Source organism: Anoplopoma fimbria, chromosome 6 (assembly GCF_027596085.1).
Source record: "Anoplopoma fimbria isolate UVic2021 breed Golden Eagle Sablefish chromosome 6, Afim_UVic_2022, whole genome shotgun sequence".
Taxonomy (NCBI): Eukaryota; Metazoa; Chordata; class Actinopteri; order Perciformes; family Anoplopomatidae; genus Anoplopoma; species Anoplopoma fimbria.
This window is the reverse complement of record NC_072454.1, coordinates 7,171,658-7,173,013: the sequence shown is the minus strand read 5'-3', so window position 1 is coordinate 7,173,013 and position 1,356 is coordinate 7,171,658. Positions and strand designations below refer to the sequence as shown.

Here is a 1,356-nt window from a genome sequence, read left to right as displayed (position 1 = left end):
TAAACATGAAGACAGACAGAGTAAAGGAGTTTATTAAGAGAGGTTAAACCTCATTGTTGCCTCCTCCACACTCAAATATTTCTGCTTTTTTTTTTTATTTTTTACTACACTTCAATTATTGAAATACTTAAATTACTTTCCAGATTATTAATACAAAATCTGCTAAGAAATGATGATAGATTTAACTAACCAGCAGTATATAAAGTCATTAAAATTAGCCCAGCCTTTACCAGCAGCAACATAAAAGTGATGAACGTATTAACGCATCTATAATTCCAAACCAATAACATATGTTATTCCCAAATGGGCCAATCATGATAAGTACTTCTTTTTTACACTGTAGTATAACTACTTTTACTTCACTAAACAAATGGAGTACTTCTTCCAGACATGCAGATGATATTGTTGGGACAGAGTGGAACAAAACAGCAAAATGACATTGTGGAAAATTAGGATGATATCATTGTAGATAATATGTCAAAAGTATTGAAGACAGAGAAGAAGAAGCTCGTTGAGAGAGAAGGGGGAGGGGGAGCAGAGGAAACAGGAGGTGTGTCCTCCCTCCTCCCTCTTTCCTCCCTCTCTCTCTCCCCCTGGCTATTTAAAAGCAGCTGGTGGTCGTGCAAGCGTCCACTAAGTGATGTGGAGGAGAGCAGACATGACGGCAGTGAGAGAACTGGTGCTGGTGCTGGGCTTACTGGTGAGCGCCCACTGTGAGGTGAGGGCACGAGACCCTGAGGTGGAGGAGGAAGAGGACCACCTGGGAGCAAGAGGAGGAGGAGGAGGAGGAGGAGGAGGAGGAGTAGCTTCTGCCCCCCACCCCCAGAGGCTTCACCCCCAGAGGCTTCACCCCAGGGCGACAGTGACCACCCCTCCTCTGGGAGGGACCTACGCAGCCCGAAACGGGTGAGTCCAAGCACCACTTATTACATTTATTTTCTCTGCTTTCAACCTTTTACCCATGTAAGAAAGTTACATTCAATGGAGAAAGCCAAGCCAGTTAATCAATAAGTTGATAGAAAAGGGAATCTGTCACTCTTTTGATAATTGATTAATCACCAAAAAATCAAACCTTTAACATCTCCAGGGGGGCTCAAATGTGAACATTTGCTCGTTTTCATTGTTTTATATCACGGGTAGTCAAGAAAAAAAGGGTTTTATGATGATTATTGATTTTGGATGATCAAAAGGTCAAAGGTCAAGGTTACTGTGAGCCTCCATCCTATTCTCGTGAACGCAATATCTCAGCAACACCTTGACCGAACTTATTCAAATTGGCACAAACATCTACTTTGAATTGAGTCTGTCGGTACATTGGTCAAGTCAATCTCACTGGCGCACGTTGCTGCCTGGGTT

At 42.6% G+C, this 1,356-nt stretch overlaps 1 protein-coding gene across 2 annotated transcripts in view; it reads left to right on the top strand.

The window, feature by feature from the left end:
* The first annotated feature begins 640 nt into the window (after positions 1–640).
* The window catches only part of mmrn2a (multimerin 2a), a 28,686-nt gene continuing 27,970 nt past the window's right edge, over positions 641–1,356 (top strand). For both annotated transcript variants that reach the window (XM_054600637.1, XM_054600636.1), the window contains exon 1: positions 641–906. In XM_054600637.1, the coding sequence (XP_054456612.1) occupies positions 641–906 (266 nt within the window). The remainder of the gene's footprint in view (positions 907–1,356) is intronic.